Here is a 24,195-nt window from a genome sequence, read left to right on the forward strand (position 1 = left end):
GTTAATTATCCAGAAATAAATACGAATATAATTGCTATTTAGGGGGGAGACAGGTTGGTAAGAAAATGTTCCTTTCAAATTAGCATCTAAATAAAAGGAAAAGCTCGCCTGTTTCTGGATTCGGCAGACTAATTCGAGTTAACTTTTTTTAAAGTTAATTATGTTTTTTAATAAGTTAATTAAATTACTGTTACCTACTGGTGGCTCTTCCGCAATATATGGTAACGTATGTACATATGTAATTGTTATGTTATCATAACTCATAATCCACCATTGAGCCTCGAAGCATGACGTGATGACAGCGGGTCATGGCGCCGTGCCGTGACGGGCCCACGGCCAAGGACCTCGAAAACGTGTCCAGTACCTATATGTTCGTTGTTATAGTTACACATGTCATAATCAGCCATCAAGCCATGGAGCATGACGGTGTCGCGCTTTGACATATCCACGGCCATGGACCTCAAAAACATGTCCTCTGCGCTGGTCCGTACCTGAACCCATGGTACACAAATCGTAATCACAAGTATTCGACCACCTCTTCACTACCTACCTACTAGTGCTAGTGGTGCCTCTTCCTGAATCCATGGTTATAGTTACATTTGTTGTAATCATAAGATCAACCATCCGGCCTCCGAGCGTCACTAGTGCCAGTGGCCTCTTTAGGAATCCATTCGCACGCGGCGACGCGCTGTGTCGCCCCATGGCCAAGGCCCTCGAAATTGCGCCTAAAACGCATCCTCTGACGCTACCTACTGGTGCCTCTTCCTGAACCCATGGTACATACATACTCGTATGTCGTAATCACAGCCATCGGGCCACGGAGCGTGACGGCGACGCGCTGTGACGCGTCACGGCCAAGGCCCTCGAAATTGCGGTTACCGCGCTCTTGTTGCCATTGTGAACGTAATGATAAACATGGCACCCAAGATTCAAGGTTAGCTGAACTGCGTATTCCTAGAACTTTTATTTGGCGTATGATTGAAAAGGTTATGCCGGCGAAATCTGTGGCTCTGGTTTATAAATATGTATAACTTGATTTGGCCTTGTAACAAACTAATCATCATTCTATTATCCTATTAGTATTCTAAAAATTGCGGTACTTTCTTTCTATGAAGAATAAAATCAGAAAGTCTTACACGTACACGAAAGTTTCTTAATCAAGATTACCAGAAAGAAGTCGGAACTTCTGAATCAGAAGTCGATACTAGCACAGCTTACCCAGCTCTTGGCTTCCTAAGTCCGGTATCTAAATCAATACATCAACTAAATAGAATCAAATTAGATTCCATTAAATACTTATTCATAAGTCGGCTGGTCGTTAAAGTGAATTGAGTCAGTTGAATGTTGAATGTTTTTGACTATTTTAAGACCGGTTTATTATTGAAATAGGCGTTGCGATTGCCAGGCATAATTTTACGTTTGTTTTCTGTTATTATACCTACAACTAACAGGCACTAAAACATAATGAATTAATTAAATAATCAAAAAATGTTTAGGTTGTTTTATTCTTAACACAGACTTAAATAAGTCTGTGTATCACAACATAATGTAACAACTTGGTACAACATCATTATACGTACTTGTATAGTTCGTTTTTTTGCATTAGAAAAAAGGTAAACAATCTTGATATGTCTTTTAATTGAAAAACATTTTTTAAAAATAAGTCACGGCAAATATGTAACAATTATGAATCTAATACGATCATTTATATTCTTCTGCTTTCATAAGAAGTTACTGATTTTTAAAAAGCGTTTTTCAATTAAAATACATGTCAAGATCGCTTACCTTCTTTCTAATGCTAAAAAAACGAACTATAGAAACTAAAATTAATTTGGTTCTTTTTCTATGGGACCGATATGTATTTAGTGCAGTTTTCTCAAAATAGGCATTAGTCATTCATCGTTGTTCTTTCTTTCATTAAGTAGTTGGTTTTAATGAGCGTCTCAATTAGCATTTAATTCGTGTTTACACACGGTCTTGGTTACGATTTACGGATCGTACATTGTTTCCTCGACTGTGCGAACAATAGCGTACATTCTGGGTCAAAGTTTTGCGAACACGATTATTTTGTGCCGTTCCGTTGGTGCTCAGGGTTGCTCCGTCGTTTGCCTCAGCATATGAATTAGGCTATCGTAAAACTTGTCCAGCTACAAAAGTGCATCCCCATTTTATGAATGAAATTCATTCGTTAAGTGAGTTCGCGCTTTCCCAGCTGGGTGTACAAGTACATATTGTTCACCTAGTAAGGTATGGCTAAATACTGAAAAACAATCTGTATAATAGTTTGCTGGAGCCATTTGTCTGTATTATGTAAGCTACGAGTTATACAACCCTGTTCTTTTTGATTGTTCATTGTTGGCAGGATATATTACTGAATCGCGATTAGAAAGGGATTGAGATAGCTGTCAATCCATATTGATTTTGACGTAAGTGTATAGAAATCTGTTATTTCTAATCCCTTTCTGATCGCGGCATGATAATACGTCTAAAGGCTGCAATGGTCTGGGTCATTTAGTTCCTTCCAGCGCCTTTCAAAGGAAACTAGGTCTTATAATCTTTTTTTTTCGTTTTTAATACGATTTAATAGTACCTACAGTATTGTCGAGGTTCGGAAGTAGCTACTTGCAGGCTGAAGATTCGTTTTAAACGGACGACCTTGGGACGCGGCGTTGTATGTATGGAGGTTAGAACTCTTATTTAATTTACTTCTCTCTGACTGAACGTTAGATTCACGGCAACCTGAGCATCGATCAATTTAGCTAGCAATTATCTTGGGCACTAGGTCAATGCGAAGCTAACAGACTTTGTTAATTACAAGTAACCTATAATATTTAGCGCCTTAGATCTAATTTCTAACTGTTCGCTCTTAGAACATCATTAACACTTTAAAGTATGGTGTGAAGTGATATTTATTGGTTTAAGATGACGTGCCGGTTTGTTGAACCGTTTCCTTGAGGCGTGACAGCTGACAGGGCAATGACCCCGTCTCAGTGGGTGCTTCTCAGCCACCGTGCGGTCGAACGGTTGACATCTTACGTTTTAAGGTTTTTCTTTAAGAAAAAGCTATCAAAATTAATACTAATATAAAAAAATAGAAAAAGAAAAAAAAAAGATTGTTGGGCTCGTCCGGGATTTGAACCCGGGACCTCTCGCACCCTAAGCGAAAATCATACCCCTAGACCAACGAGCCGGTTGAGAAAGCGGACGAAATATCGTATTCAGTACTACGCGCTGCTTTGCTGTGACGTAACATCGAAATTAGTTTACATTTTTTAATGGGAACTTGTGTTATTTCGTTAATTTTTATTTTGAAGGTTAATTTATGTAACGGAGTATTATGATAATGACTGATAAGTAATATATGTATATGAAGGTATGTATTTAGAGTTGAGGCGGCGATATTTAAGGCGGTTGACATGTTAACATTTCGTTTCAAATAAATTCTTATTATGTTTTTATGAATTCCAACTTTATTCAGATTAATTACTGACGCTAATAAAATCATAATAGCATAAATTACATAGATGCCTACAAAATAATATAAAAATTCATAAAATAGACATTAATAAGGTTAGAACTTTTAATTTATAGCTTTAAATTAGCACAAAACGTTTACTCATCCTATAAATAAACCTTAAGCAATAAACCAATGAAACGACCAAGTCGTGAGTAAGCACAACTCTCGTGTTGTCCGATATAAATAATTGCTACAAACGGGGCATTGCCTAATAAACACTACTCCCAACACATTCTATACCTTATCTACAACACGTAAGGTGTAGTTTAGTGTGGCAGAGCGGTTGATGAGATGCAATTGGAGACACGAGATAGCCGGACTGTATTAAGTAGTTAACTATTATTACGATCTAGTTACGGAATGACGCAAGTGACTAAGCTTTTGTACTGGAATATGACTTTCTGAACTTTATGTGTTAAGAAAGCTTTAGATGTGAACTTTGGGTACAGTTGTATAGTAGAGAGTGTTTCCATCTACATTTACACGATTAATTTCTTTGGGCGTCAGAATGCATACATTTGCATTGTTTAATATGAGAAGTAGTTATCGTGGCAACTGTAAACTTTCTTGTATAGAGAAGTTGACTTTACATTTATACAATTCATACAGATCAATTTTTTTTTAATAAAATTTGGACAAGACTTGGCTCGTGTCGGCCCGAAATATTCGGAACTTGTAGTCAACCTATCATTATAGCTATATTTACACTGCTGTACGTTATCCACGATAACCTCCTGCGCATCCATAAAGTCCTACGCGACAACATTATCATCATCACCACTTGGATGGTTGTAAGCGGTAATCGCTTACCATCAGGTGATCCATCTGCTCGTTTGCCTCCTATATCATAAAAAAAAACACAGAACTTATGTTGTACATTTGTGTTGTTACAGGGATCGTGTCAGTGTCGGACGGGCACCTCGAGATCGCGAGCCCGCAGGAGAACTGGCGCGTCCTACTCGCACACTACGCGGGGCCTACAGCGTTCGTTGTTGTCGCCGTCCTACTGGCCGCCGCGCTGCCGCTCGCCGGGTGAGTGTTGTTGTATAGTGTCAGACGGGCACAAGATTGCGAGCCCGCAGGAGAACTGGCGCGTCCTACTCGCACACTACGCGGGGCTACAGCGTTCGTTGTTGTCGCCGTCCTACTGGCCGCCGCGCTGCTGCTCGCCGGGTGAGTGTTGTTGTATAGTGTCAGACGGGCACAAGATTGCGAGCCCGCAGGAGAACTGGCGCGTCCTACTCGCACACTACGCGGGGCTACAGCGTTCGTTGTTGTCGGACGGCCTACTGGCCGTCGCGCTGCCAGTCGTCGGGTGAGTGTGTTGTATCGTGTAAATGTCAGACGGGCTCGAGATCGCCCGCAGGAGAACTGGCGCGTGCTACTCGCACACTACGCGGGGCCTACACCCACCATATCCCCTCCCCCTGGCTTCGCCGCACTTTGCCAGACTTTGATCAGACGTGCCTACTGATGATTGCTGGCTTAACATTATAATCTCATTTACAGACTGTTCTGGTGCTGCTGCTACTGGTGCCGCTCTGGTCGACGGAGGCGAACATTCGACCGCAAATACGACGCGTGCCTCAAAGGCCTGCTTGCGATAGTGCTCATCGGGTTGCTCACACTCTTCTTGTAAGTACCTACATACAATTAAACGGTCATTTGTAATACTATCTTGCACAACGAAGCGTACAAAAATATACACTTCGCTCTTATAGTACTACTAAGAAGATTTACTCATAATGATCAGTATAGTGTAAATAAATTAAATACGTTATCCAGCAACCCGTCTTCTCATTTTGGTCGTAGTTGGTACTAATTGGTTATTTTCTATAATTGTCAGGTTCGGAGTAGTCTGCGCGTTCGCGACCGACGAACAGCTCGACCGAAGCGCGAGCGAAGCACCCAACGCCTTCCGCTCTGGCATCAAGGACACGAAGGCTTACCTCAACGCCACACAAGCCCACGTGCGGTGGCTGCTCGTCAACAACTACGCCGAACTCGAGCGGACACTCGACAACCTCCTTACAAGTGAGTCTTACCTCTTTACATCTGCACAAGTGTAGGGGTGACCTTTCCTCTTTTATTTTAAACATATCTTTATACTCGATCGCTTCGTTAATATATGTTTTGATCATAAAGAAAAACACCTCGTAGTGACGGTGAACAAAGTGAACTAACAGACTCAAGCATTCAATAACTAAATTAACTTTTATAATTTCAGATAGCGGCACGACAGTGTCAAGAAAACTAGGGGAGTTTTCACACGCGGTGTCCGTGACTACGCTATACAACATGGTGCAGCAACTGGACACAGTGCAGGCAGATCTGAGGAGCGTCCACAACATCACGTCTATGCTGCGGAACAACGCTGAACTGCTCAACTCTGGTACTGTTTTATGGTTTTGTCTTCTTATAAATATTTCCGAAGAAACAAGTTTTGCTTATCCAAAACCACCATAACAGTTAGGTACCAAGTCTTTAAAAATAGGAATGGAGGAGTCCTGGTCGTGTATTTTTACTTAATCCGTTCCGTGTTTCTGCGTGACACCACACTATATTATACTTGAAGTGGGTGTACCTCACCCGTGTAAATAGCACAGCCATGTGATAAACGCAACGGTTTGTTAGATATGATAGACGTTTATGAATAACGCCAATATTATAAGAGTCATTCAATCCATGCAGAATATACCCAACATTAAAGTAATTAGTCGACATCACAATCACATGGCGACCCTGCCAATGCTGCATTCGCGCTATTTATTACTATACTGACTGCGAATAACTTTCGATTTTATTACTTTGTTTATAATAGGTTTCAAAGTTATTCCTATAAAATATTTTAGTGTACTGTTTTTTTTTATGCAGATAGAAAAAAACAGTACGGCAGCACGGCAGTGCCCCCGCCAAGTCGAGCAAAACAAAGAGGCACGGCCGTACCATCCTTTTCTCGATTTAAACTTTATTGCACAAAACATAACAATAACGTACAAAAGGCGAACTTAATGGAGTGCACTGTTAGGTTGTTTTTACCTTGTTTCTAACGATACATTTGTCTGCAGGTCTACGCAAAGTGAAGGCTCAGCTGCTCCAGACCCTGGCCAAGTGCCAACAGCCGCAATGCATCCGTCTGCAGGAGAAATACAAGATTGGACAACTCGACACCGAGATACATTACAGCCAGGTCAGTCCACTATACCTTTATACGAAATTCCGATTGTATAAAACTAATGTATGATTTACATCGACCGGGCTGGGTTGCATCGGCTACCATCGCGAGGACCAAACTTGAAAGAGTTTACACGATGTTTAAAAATGATATGTAATAACTGGATTTATATCGACCCGGATAATGAACAAGATGCATGTAACTGCGTCGAAATATCGGGAGCTCGAAAACAATACAAAAGGTAATCACGGTTCATATCTCGGTCGATATAAGTCTAGTCAAACTAACCGTGAATCATTCAAAACTGTTATGTAATAACTATGTTTAAGCTTCAAATCCCGTTTAGCCGGACAGGCCGGGTTGATGTGAATCGTACATAAAAACCATAGGAGATGCATTGCTGAGTTGCAGACCATTTCGATAGCTCATCATATCATTCGTATTACTTTCTGTATATTTCTGTGTGCATTTTTCTAATATTGTTTTACTGCACGGGTTGAATTTCATAAAGGTAATGCAAAGCCTACACGTACAGTTATAAAAGCTTTACCATGGATTGCAGTGGATAAATGAAATGAAAGTCTACCGCCAATTTTACACAGACAGACCTTTTGTCGTTAGTCCAGCGCGTTGATGTTAGCCTCGCATCAACACTCAACGTAAATTGTAGCTTTATGAAATACGGCCCTAAATATTTAATTCAATTCTTTTTTGCTAATGAACATATTGCCATGTTCATTCCATCAAGTTACAATACACTTTATGAAATGTACAATGATACATAATATTGGTATGGTGATTACTGATTACTGTGGGAGCTTCCTGTGTTTCTGTGTTTTATTAAACCACCCTACTTTGATGTCCGTTTCACGCTTCTTTTGGATCAGATGCTTGATAAATACTTTCCGACGGTAAGTCTATTTTTGTGTCTAAATAGTTGTGGGTTTATTACATATTATATTTCTTACAATAATTTGCAATCACTTGTTCAAGTGGGTTGTCACCCTTTATGCCTCACGTTTTAAATAATAACGATGACTAAATGAAGAAGCCATTATAATTGTTTGTGTAATTCTTTGACTGTAGATAATTTTGCGCGATTCTCCGCAAAAAATATGTATACATTATTATTTGTAGAGCTGGAGATAAAAAAATACTAAGTAAGCCATCTATCCAAGCCTTCTGCTTTTAGCGTCGTGTTTCATACCTATACAGTTTCGTTTCTTTCTGTTTTATCGCCCCTCACCCTAATTTTTAAACCTCACTCAAATTCCCTCATGGTCAAAAATCTATCCAAAAAACTGAAGAAGATATTCGTGTTTAGGAACTTGAAGTTTCGATCATCCCTTTTTTTATAGATTTGTGATATGTGTTGTATCGACCTCGGCCAGAGCATATTTGACTGAATACATATCGGTTGGTTTTACGGAGAGTTTTAAGCCTTGCTAAAGGCTTCGTCACACAGGCGCGTTTTCCGGGCGTGAGCGGGGCGCGCCGCTCTTACATATAAAACGCTCATGCCCCGCTTTTACATATAAAACACGGCCCGCCGCTCCTGTGTGACGGAACCTTTAAATCTACCTCAAATACCTACAGATGCCAGACGTCTCAGAGTTGTTGAACAACGTGACGGAGCTTCTCGACAGCCATATTAAGGCAGACGTCGAGGAAGGGCAGCAGGTGTTCGCCAACATCCAGGCTGGAATCCAGCGCTCCGTGGATGACCACATACCTAATGTGAAAGAGGCTTTAGCCGAGACTGGTATGTATAACAACATAATTATGGAACTTCTGAAGGTTGTTTAACTTCTGGACAGCCATATTAAGGCAGACGTCGAGGAAGGACAACAGGTGTTCGCCAACATCCAGGCTGGCATCCAGCGATCCGTTGACGATCACATACCTAATGTGAAAGAGGGTTTAGCCGAGACTGGTATGTATAACAACATAATTATGGAACTTCTGAAGGTTGTTTAACTTCTGGACAGCCATATTAAGGCAGACGTCGAGGAAGGACAACAGGTGTTCGCCAACATCCAGGCTGGAATCCAACGATCCGTGGACGACCACATCCCTAATGTGAAAGAGGCTTTAGGTGAGACTGGTGTGTATAACAACATAATTATGGAACTTCTGAAGGTTGTTTAACTTCTGGACAGCCATATTAAGGCAGACGTGGAGGAAGGACAGCAGGTGTTCGCCAACATCCAGACTGGAATCCAGCGCTCCGTGGATGACCACATACCTAATGTGAAAGAGGGTTTAGCCGAGACTGGTATGTATAACAACATAATTATGGAACTTCTGAAGGTTGTTTAACTTCTGGACAGCCATATTAAGGCAGACGTCGAGGAAGGACAACAGGTGTTCGCCAACATCCAGGCTGGAATCCAACGATCCGTGGACGATCACATCCCTAATGTGAAAGAGGCTTTAGCTGAGACAGGTGTGTATGCTTATTGATATAAAATATTCTTGATCTTCCAAAAAGTGTATCGGAAACATTCAAATCTTTTTAGCTGAAGTGTTGGTAATGAAAGATTGTTTATTAAAAGCTACATTAATCTAATTCGTATTATTTTCACCAGGACGCAAGCTCAAAAGCATGGCGGACCGCGTGACGGCCCTATCCAACAACGCGTCCGCAAAAATACAAGAGCACAGCGCGGGCGTCGCGGACCACGTGCAAGAGTACTACGACGCGTACGGCCCGTACCGCCGGCACGCGGGCCGGGCGGCCGCCGCTTGCCTGTTACTGGTATGATTCTTATATTAATGTCGAAATAAGTAAAAAAAGCGGCCAAGTGCGAGTCGGACTCGCCCATGAAGGGTTCCGTATTTAGGCGATTTATGACGTATAAAAAAAAACTACTTACTAGATCTCGTTCAAACCTATTTTTGGTGGAAGACATGACGAATCTATAAGGGTTCCGTTTTTTGCCATTTGGCCACGGAACCCTAACAAATTACTGTGACGGTGCAAGCAGGAAAATGTTCATAAATACTACGACGTATGGCACGTATACGTAAACGGGCGTTTTTTTTGTTGTCCCAAACACTTTTTTTTTTTTTCAAATTTGTGATTTTTTATGTTATTTCTACTCAGAATCACGAAAAAATTCCATACATTTTTCGATCTTTCCATTACGCGACCACCATACAAAGTCTATGAAAAATGGTGACGGAATGGAAATAAAAACCCTAGGACACTTTTTTTCTCCTATTAGGATAGAAAGAGCTCGTGATTCTGAGTAGAAATAACATAAAAAAAACCCAAATTTGAAAAAAAAAGTGTTTGGGACAACAAAAAAAATACGCCCAAACGACACGTATGTCACGTATACGTAAACGACACGTATGTCACCGCGGAGCTTTTGAGCGTCGGCGTCTAGTCAGTGCTATGGAAAATGGTGTCGCTGTGCAGCTGCGCCAACGTTGCGTCGAGCAGCAGCTATAGCGTTGACTAGACACCGATGCTAGTGTGGGTGATCTTAAGGGCGATAATAAGAATGTGTGTGTGTGTGTGTGTTGTTAGATCACTTGCGTGGTGGCGTGGGGGCTGGTGTGCGGCGTGTGCGGCAAGCGGCCGGACGTGTACGGCGCCAGCGACTGCTGCAACAAGGGCGCCGGCTCGCGCTGTCTCTTGTGGTAAACTTTACCATTTATGGTAATATATTTATGGTAATTGCCGTGACATTCTTTAAGAATTCTCTAAGAATGTCACGGCAATAGGGATGATGACACATGTTGAATTTTATAACAAAATCTAGTAAAATAGATAGCAAACGAGCAATTTATCACAATAATGTGGATATTAAAATAAAATATTGAAAAGTTACAAAATTACAGGACCTGAAAGTTTCAAAATTTAAGTTTTTTTTAACTTCCAAAAACGATAAAAGTAAGGGTACCATTCGATTCCTTACATTTCATCCAAAAAAATATTGTATAGCAACTATATACATAAACGCAATATTTCACCGACAAAAACGCAATTTTCTTGTTTTGTCCATACTACAAGATGGGCGATGACGTCACGGCCTCTGGCCGTTTTGTACCTATAGGGCGTTTCGCGAGTGAAGTGCGACTGTCGGACTTTGACTACAATTTCTGACTTTTGTGTTACTTTAATGCAATGGGTCCCATATAGACATTTGATCCTAAAAACAAACCCGATCGATTGATACCATCAAAAAAAAATTAGCCTATTACGTTACACCACATATTGTTGCATGGCTGCGATCGACTAGCGGCGTAGCGTGGGTTTCCATCGGTGCCGGCCGAAAATGCGACCTCTCAAAAAATGCAATCCTGCCGCCTAAAGATTTATGTGGTTCCCTGGCGCTACTGAATAAAGAATAAACTTTATAACTACAGTTTAAGGTTCTTTAACCTCGTAACAAATTAAAAGTTCACTGTCTTGGGTGGGACTTGAACCCACGATCACTGGATCGCTATCCCAGCGATTTGCTCTCTGAGCTATCAAGAACGCCTAGATGTCTTAAATAATATCTGTAATAAAATCGACAGTCATTCCCATAAAGTGGGGCTGGGCTGGTCATGTCTGCCGAATGCCGAGTGAGCTGGGGGCCAAGATCGCCACAGAGTGGCAGCTCAACTCAAAACGAGGAGTTGGCAAACCACGGCAGGCATGGCGAGACGAGCTAGACTCCTTTTTAAAGGAATGGTCAGAGACTGCACATGATCGGGAAGACTGGACGGAAATCGATACGTATAAAACTAGAAGCCAATATAGAAATAAGCTGTTAGTGCCAAGATCTACCTTAGCTATGTATAAAAAAGGACCGCAGTACAAATGTATACAAATTTTTAATAATATCCCTAATGCTATCAAAGCCGAACCAGATGACAAAATGTTTAACACTAGACTAAAAACCCTGTTAATAGAAAATTGTTATTACACAGTCAAATCGTTTCTCGAAGATAATACGCTAGATAATAAGTATGACATTGAATTAATTTAGGATTTTTTTTTTTTTTTTTCAATTATAGCTTGACCTATAACTAGTACCAACAATAAATCTACTATTAACTATACGATTAGAAAAGACGTCCGGAAAATAAACTATACTATATTTTGACAAAATAATTCCATTAACTATTTAATATTCCAATTTATTTATTGACATTATAATCCTGAATTAATTTATGTGACTATGTAGATGCTATTTTATTAAATAATTGGTAACTTTAAATGATTATGTTATATAACCTGATAGAATCGTATAAAGTCCTATATAACTGTAAATATAAGTACCTACTATTGTGTGCCCTTACAGGGTGTCATGAACTGGCCTCTTAAATTGTAACACCTTATTATGTACATGACAATGCAATATTGAATAAATGACTAAATGACTAAATGACTAAATGGGGGGAGGCCTTTGTCCAGCAGTGGGACATTACAGCCCTAGTAGCACGGTCGCATTTTTATCGTTTATCACCATGCCTGTCACGTTCTAACAAGTATGTAAGTGCGAGAGTGACGGGCATAGTGATAGTCGATAAAAATGGAACCGTGCTGAGCCCGCAGCATGTTCCTAATAATAATAAATAATATTTCTATAGATAATTGTTTTAAAATGTTGTTAATTTTCAGTGGCATGGGCGTGATGTTCATAGTGGGCGGGGTGGTGTCGCTCGTGATGGCGATCTACTTCGTGGTCGGCGTCAGCTCGCAGCGTTTCCTCTGCGATCCACTCACGTAAGACAAATCACTCACGTAAATCAAATCTTAAAACATATTATCTGTCCCTTCCTTAGTATGCCTGTTCGCGTTACTGGTTATCACTTTTGGCAAGAATTATAGTATTGTATATATGTATTATAATATATGTATATGTGTTGTGTATATATATGTAGGTATAAATAATGTTAGTAGTATGTATGTTTATGTATTGTATTATTGTTGTAGAATTAAAATTTAAAGGTATTCTTTCTAGTTTAAATTTAGTTTTTTTGCACCTCCTAATTATATCATTTTTCATTTCTCCACTACCTAAAGGTTGTCTGGAAGAGATCGCTCTTTAGCGATAAGACCGCCTGTTGTTTACCTCTGTCTTCATGTATTATTTGTGTTTCCATGTACATTTATTCTGAGGTTGTGCAATAAAAAGGATTTGTATTGTATTGTATTGTATTGTAAGACAATTATAGTATATTACGTATTTAGTGTAGACCCAGGCAGACGCAGACGCGACGCCGACTTGGCTTCGACCAGGTGTGAAAGCGCTACTTTAAACGACGCTCTTCTATAGAAAAAGCAGAGTTACCTAGGACAAACTCAAAAACTTGCTAACTATGTATTGCCTTGGTCTTGGAAGCAAGGTTTTTAGGTATAGTCATAGCTATAAATCATAGTTCAATAAAGTTTCCAAAAGCTCATGACAGTCATGGCATTTGGCGCCCGCCCTTAGAAAAATGTTCCTTTGGCAGAAAAAGTAAACCTCGCACCAAATTACACTGATTTAAACTTTCACGATTTTTACACATTACATATTAAATTGTACAACGGGACTTACTCGCACTAAATTGTCTAAAAATCGATTTAATTACTGCAGTAATATCTTAGATCTCATAGCTAAAATGCAAATATATATATATAGCGACATCTACAAGAATAATAAGGCACGTCGCGGCAATGTATTAATGTTTACACTATACACTATATTTAAGTAGGGGTTAAGTAGATACCTAAGTTTAAGTTACCTATCAACTACCTAGCTTGCAAATACATAAAGGAGCCTCGTCTGCCAACAAACTACTCTGTGGTTTGGCAGAAGAATATATGTAATTAGTTATAAGAAAGATCTCTGAATAAACGTTTTTTTTTTTTAATGCTATTTTTGTCTTGCTTGCAGCCAACCTCAAGGCAACCGCTTGTTTGAAGAGCTGGACCGTTTCGTGGACCTGGAGAACTTCATGTTTAACGAGCGTCGCGACCCTGACTTCAACCTGTCGCGGGTTCTAACCTACTGCCACAGGAACCAGAGTCTTATGCAAGTAAGTGGTAACCAGGGGTCGGACAAAAAGTGCGGATGACGTAAAAATGACGTAATCTTGCACACAGGATGATGTTTGAGTTTGTATTTAAACTTCCGTGTGACATGTAGTAACAAAGTAGTATTAATGAAGTAACAAAATAATCGTAAATAAATCCATGGAATTAATAATACAGGTGGTAGGGTGATGTAGTGAATAAAAGAAATTTCACGAAACTTGTTACCATAAGGTATAATTATTTGAAATTAGTTAGAACACTTAGAACAAGTCTGTGGGATCCTCAGATAAATAGGTTTAATAGTCAAAAGTAGGTAAGATTAGTAAAAATAAAAAAAGATCATTTGATGTTATTATACTTTTATAGCTAAATTTTAGCTAAATATAATCGTGAAGATACAATAGCTAAACAATAACATAGTCAATTTATTGTTCATCTGATTGACAATGTGTCAGTCAAAAACGTACTTACTCATTTCAAGTGGCGATATCGTTTAATAAAGAGGTTGATAAATGATAAGTGATAATTGTTTATGAAAATCAAAAATACTATTTGAAATCATCCTATAAGTGGTTTGACGTCATCCGCACTTTTTGTCCGACCCCTGGTGGTAACAAACACATTAACATTTAGCCTAGTATTTGTACAAGTACAAACTAAATTCTAGTTTTTAACTCGTATAGAAATAAAAGAAAGTTCCAAATTCAAAAGCGACAAAATTGCCCTGGGTCTTACGAGGCTATGGCGAAAAAACTCGTTAGATAGACGATATCCGGAAGATTGCGGGTCACTTCTGGATGAGACTAGCTCAGGACCGGGACAAATGGCGTATTGGAAGAGAGGCCTATGCTCAGTAGTGGGCGATAAAGAGCTGATATGATGATGATGATGAAAAACTATGCCGAATCTGTAGAATGTAGAATTTCTACGCTATATTGTGGCATCTCACACAATATAGCCTAAAAAGTCTAGATTCTTTCCACGGTAGAAGGAATATTTGGAAAAGAAATCATGCTTAACTTATTTCTCTTAGCTGCAAACTCAAATGTCCATGCGCATCTGTTCACCGTCGCTATTAAAATTCTATAAAACAATCCAAATAATAAGTGGTTCTAAAAATATTTATCTTTCTATTTCAGACACTCCAACTCTACCGCCTCATAGACCTGGAGTCCCTCAAAGCGCAAGCGTCACAAGCGATAGACCGCAAAGCAGCCGCCCTCAGACCGACGTTCCCCGGCCACGACCGGCCAGTCACCATCCTCAAGCCACAAGCCAAGCTCAAGCTGACTAGGCTGGCCGAATCCGGGTTATCGGACTTCGACTTTGATCGCATCCTTCATGCTGTAAGTACTCCACTGTTAACTCTGTGATATGTAGACCGATGATCTACTGTAGACCGCAAAACAGCCGCCCTCAGACCGACGTTCCCCGGCCACGACCGGCCTGTCACCATCCTCAAGCCACAAGCCAAGCTCAAGCTAACTAGGCTGGCCGAATCCGGGTTATCGGACTTCGACTTTGATCGCATCCTTCATGCTGTAAGTACTCCACTGTTAACTCTGTGATATGTAGACCGATGATCTACTGTAGACCGCAAAACAGCCGCCCTCAGACCGACGTTCCCCGGCCACGACCGGCCTGTCACCATCCTCAAGCCACAAGCCAAGCTCAAGCTAACTAGGCTGGCCGAATCCGGGTTATCGGACTTCGACTTTGATCGCATCCTTCATGCTGTAAGTAATCCATTGTTAACTCTGTGATATGTAAGAGACCGATGATCTACTGTAGACCGCAAAGCAGCCACTCTCAGACCGACGTTCCCCGGCCACGACCGGCCAGTCACCATCCTCAAGCCACAAGCCAAGCTCAAGCTGACCAGGCTGGCCGAATCGGGATTGTCGGACTTCGACTTCGATCGCATCCTTCATGCTGTAAGTAATCCACTATTAACTCTGTGATATGTAATAGACCGATGATCTACTGTAGACCGCAAAGCCGCCGGTCTGAGACCGACGTTCCCCGGCCACGGCCGGCCAGTCACCATCCTCAAGCCACAAGCCAATCTCAAGCTAACAAAGCTGGCCGAATCGGGATTGTCGGACTTCGACTTTGATCGCATCCTTCATACTGTAAGTTTCTAGTTCTTGTAAAGTCAGTCTAGATAAGTAATAGACCGACGTTCTTAAGCCATGACAGAACAAATCGCAACCTGAACTTATACTGACTCTTTTGGACGTTCGAAAATCGAAGTTCGCAAATTGCGGGCATTTTTCTCGGTCACTCTAGTTATGCCTTCATTGACGACCGCTCAAACAGGATATAGAAACAAGTTACACAGCAAATAATTTCTTTTCTAACAATCATAAAAACATTAGGTACATTATAAATACATTAAAATTAACTATAAACTAAATCAAAACTAAACTTAACAAGGCCACAACTTAGTCAAACAACTCGTCCCGCGCCCTTTCTGAGGCAAAGGTGCCCAGGCGGTAGTTACACATGGTTTTGAGCTTATAGGTTTGGGGAGTAATAGAGAACCTAGACAAGGAAAGCTGACCTTAGTCACATCTGAGGTTTAGAACATTTATACATATTTCAAATTCTCATGTAAAATGAATCACCAGCTCTTTTTAACGAAATCTTAATAATTTCAGCTGGAAACCAACATGACGAACCTATCTCTGGACACATTGGCGACGCAGCTGGACGCAACAGCTAACTCGCTCGTCGACCGCTCCGGTTTCGTGCGAGTTTCCATCGAGTTACGAGACGCGGCGGTGATGTTGACGGCGTACCATACTAACATCGTCACGCCCATGCTCGAACACACGAGGCAGCTGAACGTAAGTGTACCCTATGTAAACGGAATAAGGTCGCAACTCCACGCAACAGCTAACTCGCTCGTCGACCGCTCTGGCTTCGTGCGAGTTTCCATCGAGTTACGAGATGCGGCGGTGATGTTGACGGCGTATCATACTAACATCGTCACGCCCATGCTCGAACACACGAGGCAGCTGAACGTAAGTGAACTCTATGTAAACGGAATAAGGTCGCAACTCCACGCAACAGCTAACTCGCTCGTCGACCGCTCTGGCTTCGTGCGAGTTTCCATCGAGTTACGAGATGCGGCGGTGATGTTGACGGCGTATCATACTAACATCGTCACGCCCATGCTCGAACACACGAGGCAGCTGAACGTAAGTGAACTCTATGTAAACGGAATAAGGTCGCAACTCCACGCAACAGCTAACTCGCTCGTCGACCGCTCTAGCTTCGTACGAGTTTCCATCGAGTTACGAGACACAGCGGAGATGTTGACGGGGTTCCATCGGACACACGAGGCAGTTGACCGTAAGTGAACCCTATTGCAACGCAATAAGGGCCTATTTAATATTTATGGGCCTTTTCAACAATGCACACAGACTATTGCCATAATGTAATTTACCAGCAGCGTCCGTTACATTGAATCTACAACCGTATAGTTTCAGGACCTATTATAAAAATGTCTTGGACATTCTTAGCTAAGCAAACAGTTCTGTCTTAAATGTTAAATGTCCATCATCTATTGAGCTTCGTTTAATAGGTCCATTATCTAATTTAATAATTTCGTTTCTAAACTATCTCTGTGTTAATTTTACTTCAGTACAGTGAAGTAACAAAACCAATTGAATTGATAATTGTATATTTCGCAGGTGACGGCAATGAGGCTGCGTGACGGTCTGCGCTTCAACCACTCCTCACTGAAGGAAGCCATCGGGTACCTCATACATGAGACCTCACAGGCAGAGACCTTCCTCAACCGACAGGGGCTGGATGTCATACAAACTGTAAGTATAAGTATTACTAAATATATGAGAGTCCTAAGAAAGAAGAAAGAAAGAAAGAAAATACATTTATTTAACGCCACGACATATTACATAATTGAAATGAAAACATACAGGCATAAAAAAAAAACATTGGACGCTAAAATAGGACCCCCACTCAGCATAATGCCGCGGCAATCCGTGGCGCTGGTTTTCAGTGGGGACCTGACTTAAAACTATGAGACGACACATACGCCAACGACACAAAAAATAGACATAAAAAGAGTAAGGTACACAGAAATTTATACATACTAAACAACAACCGAAGAAAACGTTTAATTATCAAATATGTAAAATTATAAAAAAAGAAACAGAAATTAGGAACAACAAGAACATGGCGCTAGTGCAGGGTAAAGGTAGACGGGTTGGGTAGGGCTGCACCATCATTGAGACCGAAGAAATGTTGGATGGATTTGAATCTGTGCCGTGTCCCACGGATACACATGCTGGTGGCTTGGATGATCGAAATCATAATTTTGGATCTTAGCCAGCACTAATATATTGATAACCGATGAGTTCATAAACGGTAACAGGATTTTTGAGGAGTAATTCCTTAAGACTGTTCTTTCCTTTGTGCCTAGGTTCTCTTAAATATGACCAGGGGCCGATTGCATAACAAACTACAACTAATATTACAAGCGGAACTCCTTATTTAATAAGTGAAATTAGAAAAGGAGTTCCGCTTGTAATATTAGTTGGAGTTTGTTATGCAATCGGCCCCTGGGCTTTAATTCAAGAGGCTTTAATAGGCAGCGGGCGAAGTTTAGTTTCTAATATGTCGTGTGGTTGGTCTTAGGGCCAAAACCTTTTCAGAACCCTGCTCTACGGTGCACGCTGCTACTGCCAATCTTCATTGGCTTTCCAAACAAACCCTCTTTCATTCAGACTTTTTCGTTACAATGGGCAGCCCTAGTAGCACGGTCGCATTTTTATCGTTTGTCACCATGCCTGTCACGTTCTAACAAGTATGTAAGTGCGAAAGTGACGGGCATAGTGATAGTCGATAAAAATGGAACCGCGCTTAGCCCGCAGGGCACCGATCGATACGTTTTGCTAATCTAATACATTTTTTAAGGAATTCAGTGTCTGTTTTTCTCCTTTTATCAATTCATGTGACATGTCTAAATCTTAACTAATTTCTAATTTTTATACATTGACTTTTGTGTTTCAGCTAATCCAAGACTTCGCGAAGGTCGTCGCTCAAAGACTGAACGAGTACCTAGACATGGTGATATACGCGGCCGAACACGAGGTGGGATATTGCGCGCCCATGTCCAACGCCTTCAACGCAACCAGGGACGCGGCTTGTAAGAAAATCCTTATGCCCGTGGTAAGTAAAACCTGACTATTTGTAAACCTTATGGCAAAGAGATAAGAACCTTCGGTGGGCAGTTAAAAGCGCTGTTACTGCTGTTAGTACATGAGTTAGTTATAAGATTCCGCAAAGGTACAAAGACTGAACGAGTACCTAGACGACTGAACGAGTAGCTAGACACATGTCCAATGCTTTCAAGGCTACAAAGGGACGCTTGTAAGAAAATTCTTATGCCCATGGTAAGTATTCATTCGTAAAATTTGTATGTGTCGCGATAGTTTAACTTCGAAGAAAATTGCTTCTAAAAATGCGCAATTTTGGTTTTTGATAAAAAACAGAATGCAAAACCGTGATTCGGCACGCACAGCCGTCTCGCTCACGCTTACGCTCAGTGAGAGTGAAGGAGGAACCTGAATGTATGAAGCTTTAACCATAGTCCCTCCTCCAATTGAGGGGGGAAGCGCATTGTAATATGCCTACTTGAATAAACTATCTTTTATTTTGAGATGTGTGTAGCATTGCAGGTAGATTGCAGGGCGAGCGAGTCCTGTCACGGTCGCCATGTGATGGGGCGACGATTAAATGAAACACGTGTATTTTCAATCGAGTCTATATTCGATATTAAACCTTCGTGAGACATATTTTAAACTGTTTATAATATTAAACTTTCGTGAGACATATTTTAAACTGTTTATACGACAACTTTTCACTCACTTGAACGCACTCACTTGAGTGCACGAGTTGCAGTCGCCGCGAGCACTCGAGCCTGAGGAAGGACCCCCGAAGGGCCCGAAACATGTCGCCAATAGCGACTAAAAATTCAAGTGAGCGAGTCTATATTGTAACTGTTCTCACCAAGCAAGCATAAAACCTCATATCTAAACGTAATAATAATGCTACACCTCAATCTTATCTTATCTTCACCGCAGAACGGGTACTGGAGTCCTATCAGGCTGTCACGGTCGCCATATGATGGGGCGACGATTAAATGAAACAGTAACTGTTCTCACCAAGCAAGCATAAAACCTTATATCTAAACGTAATAATAATGCTACACCTCAATCTTATCTTATCTTCACCGCAGAACGGGTACTGGAGTCCTATCAGGCTGTCACGGTCGCCATGTGATGGGGTGACGATTAAATGAAACAGTAACTGTTCTCACCAAGCAAGCATAAAACCTTATATCTAAACGTAATAATAATGCTACACCTCAATCTTATTTTATCTTCCCCGCAGAACGGGTACTGGAGTCCTATCAGGCTGTCACGGTCGCCATGTGATGGGGCGACGATTAAATGAAACAGTAACTGTTCTCACCAAGCAAGCATAAAACCTTATATCTAAACCATAGAGAAAAAAATACATAGAGTGCTCACTCCATACATCAGTTTTAGTACCAAAAAGACTATTAGCATCTAGCATCGAGTAGCGGAACTATCAGTACTGCTACTTGACAATAGATGTAGCACCGACCGGAAAGTCTTATGCTGTTGAGATAAGACTTTCCTGTCGGTGCTACATCTATTGTCAAGTAGCAGTACTGATAGTTCCGCTACTCGATGCTAGATGTAGACACTGAAATTAATAGTCTGAACTGATGTATGGAGTGAGCACTCTTGTCTTACTATATTTCTCTATGATCTAAACGTAATGATAATGCTACACCTCAATCTTATCTTATCTTCCCCGCAGAACGGGTACTGGATGGCGCTGGCGTGGTGCGTGCTGTTGTTCGTGCCGCTGATGGTGGTGGCGCAGCGCCTCGCCCGGCTCTACAAGCACGTGGACCCCTACCCCGGACCCCTCGTCGAGGCGTACGTACCCCTTACTCTGTTCACTTACAAGGGGTCACACATCAACACGACGGCGATCGGTTAAAGCTGACTATCAAATCTGCTAAAACTTAATTAGAAAGAGTAGAGTAAAATAATTGGAAAACTAAAACTAGTCTGGGTGTCTGGCGACCTACGAGCTGGCGCATTTTTTGCCCAAAAAGTCAGCCTCACTGTGCAGAGAGGGAACGCGGCCAGTGTCCTGGGAACAATGCCTCAGGCTAATTTAGGGCTAGATTTATGATTTGTTTATTTTGTTATTTAATCTCTGTTTTGTTAAAAAGCGGCCAAGTGCGAGTCGGACTCGCCCATGAAGGGTTCCGTATTTAGGCGATTTAGGACGTATAAAAAAAAACTACTTACTAGATCTCGTTCAAACCAATTTTCGGTGGAAGTTTACATGGTAATGTACATCATATATTTTTTTTAGTTTTATCATTCTCTTATTTTAGAAGTTACAGGGGGGGGGGGGACACACATTTTACCACTTTGGAAGTGTCTCTCGCGCAAACTATTCAGTTTAGAAAAAAATGATATGATGAAACCTCAATATCATTTTTGAAGACCTATCCATAGATACCCCACACGTATGGGTTTGATGAAAAAAATTTTTGAGTTTCAGTTCGAAGTATGGGGAACCCCAAAAATTTATTGTTTTTTTTTTCTATTTTTGTGTGAAAATCTTAATGCGGTTCACAGAATACATCTACTTACCAAGTTTCAACAGTATAGTTCTTATAGTTTCGGAGAAAAGTGGCTGTGACATACGGACGGACAGACGGACAGACAGACAGACATGACGAATCTATAAGGGTTCCGTTATTTGCCATTTGGCTACGGAACCCTAAAAAGGAGGTTCTCTTCTCAAATAATTGGAGTAATTAAATAAAATTAGACAATTTTATATACATGCCGTGACCAGATCATAGATAGATGAATATATCATGAAATGCCATTTTAAAATTGATGTAAGGTTTGATTGTTTCATAATGTGACCAACCGATGATTTCATGAAATAATTGCCATATCATAAAATGATCATAAAAGATTGACCACGACATTAAAATAGGATTGGAAAGGCATAAAGCCACATAAATAAAAGTAATTTTAAACAGTCCTACATATATAACATGACGAGATTACCTATCTTATGAAAACATCTGCCCAAACGACAATTTACTCTTTCTAATACTGAATATGCATGATATTATTATTTAAATAATAATGAAATAAAAAGAGCATGGAATTATATTATTCCGTGCTGGAAACTCCATAAAAAATCAGCTTTAAGTGATCGTATGTTGCCTAAATTAGAAATGTACGTCCTTTAATAAACGTCTAAAATAATTTTAGCCTTAATTTAAGTAAAATTCAATTGACATTTTTGGAATCATTCTGATTAGATTTAAATTTTCCATTTACGACAATAACTTAATACCTTCAATTTGTCCAAAGGAAGTACATTTCTAATATTAACTAATATTTCCTAATTGGCACATTCGTGTTATTGAAGAAAACATTCGTATAATCTCAATTCACACTTCTACAAGTCTACTAAAACACTAAGAAATTTAGTTCCTAATTAGTCTTGTTTTAGACTGATCTATTTTTTACATACCGCACTGTGTGTCAAACAAAATTATATCAAATCCTCCACAATGACAACTTGCGACTTCGATTTGTAATAGAAGAAGATCAATTATTCTTATTCCTATTTTCATATTAATCGTCTTTACATTTAACCAGCATTTAACTAATTCCAAATATAAACTTTGTGAGACATGCAGTACAGTAGCAAGGAATATCGAATCTGACATAATTACAGCACTAACCAAACATCATCATTTCTCAAATTGTGCTCATCTCAGCACCGACATTCCCTGCCATACGCCAACATCACCACACTCAACTGGCAATTTGTAACCTTATAGCAACGAGATAAAGTCTATAATCGCTCAGTTAAGTGTGTTGGTTGTACGCGTTAGTTCTAAGTCATCATTCATCGTCATCATTATTTTGGAATCGTTTGCGAATGCATTCATTCCCTTAATTCACTTTCCGTTCTTTTCGTTCACTAATTTCATATGATTTTAATTAATTTGAGACTGATTTTGTCGTCTTATTTGTCTGTCCGTCTGAGTTGGGTTTGTTTTGCACCCTCATCCCCGTATTTAGTGGACTGTGCCCTTACCAGCGCCAAGGGAGAGCCGACCCTGTTACTATCTCGGCTGAGTTCATTTTGCCTTGTCGGTTATGTTCACGGCGCTATAAGATCGAAGAGCTTGGGACACTATATTACTATGTGATATTTTTTGAGCGCGAATTGAGAATGAATTCGAACACATATAAAACTGTTTGAAAATATTTTTTGCGTAATTTGTACACGGTTAGGGCTAATTTGACTTTTTCTGAATTAGATTGCGTTTATGTTAAGTTGTTCATATTTTTTCAGTTGTTCACTCATCGCCATCAACCCCACAGGCTGGTGTCGGTTCAATTCCCGTCTTAACACTTGTATATTACTAATTTTAAATATCATTAAAGGGACAATAATATATGAGCGCTCTTACTTCCTTAAAATATCATCGTCATAAACAGGTTTATACAAAAAAGTACAAGATATCACGGTGGTTGAGTATTATACTGGGTTCGATTCCCGACTTCTAAATGATTATGATGATAGCGCAATTACTACCTATAAATGGGTGGGTTATAAATGGACGTAGTTAAGCGAAAAGGAACCATCCTAAAAAAATGGCATTTATTTTACTGATTTGTGTTTTTTATGAAAATAAATACAAATTATGGTGTTCCTTGTCCCTAAGCTACGTCGATTTTATATTATAAAATGCGGGTACACATTTTCAGCTATTAAGCTATTATTTAAGTATTTGAGCAAGAAAATATAAAAATGGGGGTATTTTGTGATAGAGTATCTTCTCAATATTTGAATATGTCAGTCACAGTAAAAGTATAGCGGGTTCTATAGGGTTGTTAACGTTTGGGGATGTTGTTAACAGTGAGTATGAGCCGATGTGCCAGCGCCGCGGCTGGTGGCGATGACCCTACGCGCCCTCCGGTAACACATATACTGTATACAGACGCGCCAACACCGTATGCATGCCCTATATTACTTGTACACACACATCACAAGGGATCGGAGGCGGAGTGACGCTAGTGAGATATGGATATAATATGCAGAATGAATGGTACATCATAAGTTGAACGCAATTTTTTTAATTCGCTTGTTTTTGAAATAAATTATTACGGCGTTATTCATAAACGTCTGCTAAGTTAATCAGCTGATGATCGTCGTTTGTTCCTCTCTATGGCATAACGACAGATAGGGACAAACGACGATCATCAACTGATTAAGTTAGCAGCCATTTATGAATAACGCCATTAGTTGTTATTAAAATTATGTAGTTATACTGCTCATTTACATATATAAAGTTAGATGGAT

The 24,195-nt window shown here is 40.3% G+C and overlaps 1 protein-coding gene and 1 non-coding gene across 2 annotated transcripts in view; one reads left to right on the forward strand and one right to left on the reverse strand.

Moving 5' to 3' along the window:
• The window catches only part of LOC134651259 (prominin-like protein), a 96,472-nt gene that overhangs the window by 59,166 nt on the left and 13,111 nt on the right, over nt 1-24,195 (forward strand). Inside the window, exons 2-16 of the mRNA XM_063506328.1 lie at nt 4,411-4,549; nt 5,027-5,152; nt 5,364-5,551; nt 5,745-5,909; nt 6,586-6,707; nt 8,289-8,454; nt 9,281-9,450; nt 10,228-10,340; nt 12,313-12,417; nt 13,574-13,715; nt 14,853-15,059; nt 16,374-16,562; nt 17,412-17,546; nt 18,754-18,912; nt 20,593-20,714. Coding sequence (XP_063362398.1) covers nt 4,411-4,549; nt 5,027-5,152; nt 5,364-5,551; nt 5,745-5,909; nt 6,586-6,707; nt 8,289-8,454; nt 9,281-9,450; nt 10,228-10,340; nt 12,313-12,417; nt 13,574-13,715; nt 14,853-15,059; nt 16,374-16,562; nt 17,412-17,546; nt 18,754-18,912; nt 20,593-20,714 — 2,248 coding nt within the window. The remainder of the gene's footprint in view (nt 1-4,410; nt 4,550-5,026; nt 5,153-5,363; nt 5,552-5,744; nt 5,910-6,585; nt 6,708-8,288; nt 8,455-9,280; nt 9,451-10,227; nt 10,341-12,312; nt 12,418-13,573; nt 13,716-14,852; nt 15,060-16,373; nt 16,563-17,411; nt 17,547-18,753; nt 18,913-20,592; nt 20,715-24,195) is intronic.
• On the reverse strand, nt 3,119-3,190 carry Trnap-agg (transfer RNA proline (anticodon AGG)). The gene has a single exon. It is a non-coding gene; the product is annotated as a tRNA-Pro (tRNA).

Source organism: Cydia amplana, chromosome 9 (genome assembly GCF_948474715.1).
Source record: "Cydia amplana chromosome 9, ilCydAmpl1.1, whole genome shotgun sequence".
NCBI classification, from domain to species: Eukaryota; Metazoa; Arthropoda; class Insecta; order Lepidoptera; family Tortricidae; genus Cydia; species Cydia amplana.